This window comes from Humulus lupulus, chromosome 8, assembly GCF_963169125.1.
Source record: "Humulus lupulus chromosome 8, drHumLupu1.1, whole genome shotgun sequence".
In the NCBI taxonomy this organism is placed as follows: Eukaryota; Viridiplantae; Streptophyta; class Magnoliopsida; order Rosales; family Cannabaceae; genus Humulus; species Humulus lupulus.
In genome coordinates this window covers 88,215,521-88,218,351 of record NC_084800.1, presented here as the reverse complement: position 1 = coordinate 88,218,351, position 2,831 = coordinate 88,215,521, and the positions used below count along the sequence as shown (strand labels likewise).

Here is a 2,831-nt window from a genome sequence, read left to right as displayed (position 1 = left end):
AGTTCAAGAAAAACAACATTTTGCAAATAATAACTACTCATAATCAGTTTACTCTCATTTGAACACTATGGTCTAACTTAATCACAATGAATTCATTGGAATAAATCAACTCACATACATTAGAGTAATTAAATCCGATAAAGAGAAGTTATCTAATTGAATTTCATTTTGTAATTTGAACACTTAAAAAGATGAAGAAAATAAATTTTTTAATTTTAGTTTAAGTTATAAATAGGAATTAAGACGGTGTTGAACTCTATTTACTATTTTTTTTAAATTCTATTTTAATTTTGAGTACAAGACAAGCTTTTTGACTTTTGACTTATTAGAAAACAATGATATATTATAATGTGGTATTTTTGTTGTTTGTTATAAAAAAGAAGTAGAATTGTCAATTTGATTCCGAATTTTGCTTAACAATATTCTACAGCATTAGCTTCCATTGCAATCCTTCTTTTTTCATATATAAAGTATAAACAAACTCGACAAACACCACCAACTCAACTAACTTCCCTTCCCTTCCCTTCATTCCCATCTTTGCTTTTAACTAACTAAACTCAATGTCGTTCAAGCTCCGAATTTCTTTCCCCAAAAGACCAAGGGCTTCACGAAACGACAATGTTTCCCACCCTACGACACCACCGTCGTCGTCTTACTCGGCGGAAATAGTCGGCAGCAACGACGACCTCCTCAACCAAATACTCCTCCGCCTTCCCATAAAGTCTCTTCTCAAATTCAAATCTGTATCCAAACACTGGCTTTCCCTCATCTCCAACCCCAACTTTTCTCGCTGCCGTAGCCCTTTCCCGACCGCCGCCTCCGGCCTCATTCTTCAAGCCTCAAGATCATGGGTCAACAACCCAGAATTCCATTTCGTTGACTTTGACAACCCGTGTCCCAGCCCTCACTCCTCCTCTTTTGCAGTCCCTTTTAAGTCTCTCACCTTCGTCAACGACCCGTCCAGAATCATAATCACACAGTCCTGTAATGGGTTACTGCTCTGCTCTACAGCTGGTTTACACTCCCCAAGAAAATACTACTTCGTTTACAATCCCACTACTAAGCAGTATACGACGCTTCCTCCGCTGTCGTTCCGTCGTGGCACTTTCACCTGGACTGTTCGGGATATCGTCTTAGCTTTCGACCCTTCCAAATCTCCTCATTACAAAGTCGTTTGTGTGATGCAATGCGACAATTACAGCGACGTGGGTGACGAATATCGGATTGAAATTTATTCCTCCGAGACTGGCCCCTGGAGACCCGCTAAAGCACAACCTTCATTCTCCGGCCTTAGACCAGGAACTATTCGCGGGGTTTTCTGTAACGGGGCCGTTCATTGGGTAAATCCTTGGGGAACTTCACTGCATTTTAAAGTTGATGAAGACCAACTGTGTCAAATGCCATATCCCATGCATGATAATGTTGACGCTGTTAATGAGGATTTGAGGTACGTTGGTGAGTCTAGGGACCATTTGCATGCAATTCTTTACGGAAATATAGTCACACATCATTTGGATGTATTTGAGATGGAAAGGGATTGTGCTAGATGGGTTTTCAAGTTCAAGGTTGATCTTGATGAAATTTCAAATATATTCCCTGAGATTATCCCTGTTAATATTTGCCATCCGGGCATTGATTACGATAGCTCTTCAGTGCTTTGTTTTGTCCGTGGCGAGCTTTTGGAAGATTCATTTTTGGTCCTGAGGATTTTTGGTATAGTTTTCCGATATGATTTCAAGACTAGAACTTTCTGCAAGTTATGCGTCAACGATAATCATTCTATTTGGTGTGAGAATTATCAGTACATCCAGAGTCTAGCTTGTGTTTGATGACGTTTCTTAGTGTTGAAAACGTTTGTTGGTTTTGTTTATCATAGGTCATAATCATTCTGGTTCTTTTGTTCTAGCTAGTTTCTATTTGGGAAGTTGACAGTGTTTGCGGATCATAACCAAATAAATTGGGTAAAATAAAGTGAAGACCAAGAACACAAAACTCATGTCATTGAAGCTAGATACACTCAATTTCACCAACTCTTGATCTGTTCTGTAATTAGAAATCTATAATATCGTTCTATCACGAACAACTTAGTTTGAATTTAAATCAAGAGAAAAATATCTGAAAGAATTCGTTTTAATCAATTATAATATAGTCAAAATATCTAAAATGATGGGATTTAAAAAAATGGGACAAATTGTATAAAACTAAAAATCTAACAGATGTAGCCCAAATCTTTCAGAAGTAGAAGCAGTTTCGAATCTCGGAAGATGCATTCGACAAAAACCCTTAAAGCAAATGATTCAGCCACAGCCACCATAATTGCAGACAACGAAGACCTCTGTTGAACGAAAAAAAATATAATAATATATATTATTATAAAAAGTGGTATGAGTCAAATTAGTAGAGATGAAAAAAATCTCTACTTTTAATGGTCCTTTGATGAGGGCTTCATTAGCCACAAATTTTTTTTGGAGATATAGTCATGAAAAATATGATAAACCATCAAATTTATATACTCTGAAAAAAAAAATATATTGGGAAAATTACTCAATATGTCTAAAAACAAAAAGATAATTTTGAAATCCGCATATATATGAAAAAAAAATATATATATTAATATGTGCGGAAAAAAAACTCAGACTCACAATGCATATCATATATCATATATGCATAGGCTTAAAAAAATAAAATCTGCTCACCAGGAGAATCATGCTCACCTGTTTTTTGAGTGTTATCTTTCATCTCGGTTGGTTTATCTGATTTTTAACTGGTTGGGTTTTGCAGCTTGGCCTTTGGATTTTAAGAGCTGGCTGGTTTGGCTTACTAGAGCTAGG

At 36.3% G+C, this 2,831-nt stretch overlaps 1 protein-coding gene across 1 annotated transcript; it reads left to right on the top strand.

Annotated features, from left to right (window-relative positions):
- Positions 1–560: 560 nt before the first annotated feature.
- LOC133795773 (F-box protein At5g07610) lies at positions 561–1,829 on the top strand. Its single transcript, XM_062233232.1, has one exon. It carries the CDS (start codon positions 561–563, stop codon positions 1,827–1,829), a length of 1,269 nt encoding a protein of 422 aa, XP_062089216.1.
- The last annotated feature ends 1,002 nt before the right edge of the window (positions 1,830–2,831 follow it).

What these genes read in the sequence shown, in the direction of transcription:
- LOC133795773 (XM_062233232.1), top strand. Translation starts at nt 561, where the DNA reads ATGTCGTTCAAGCTCCGAATTTCTTTCCCCAAAAGACCAAGGGCTTCA.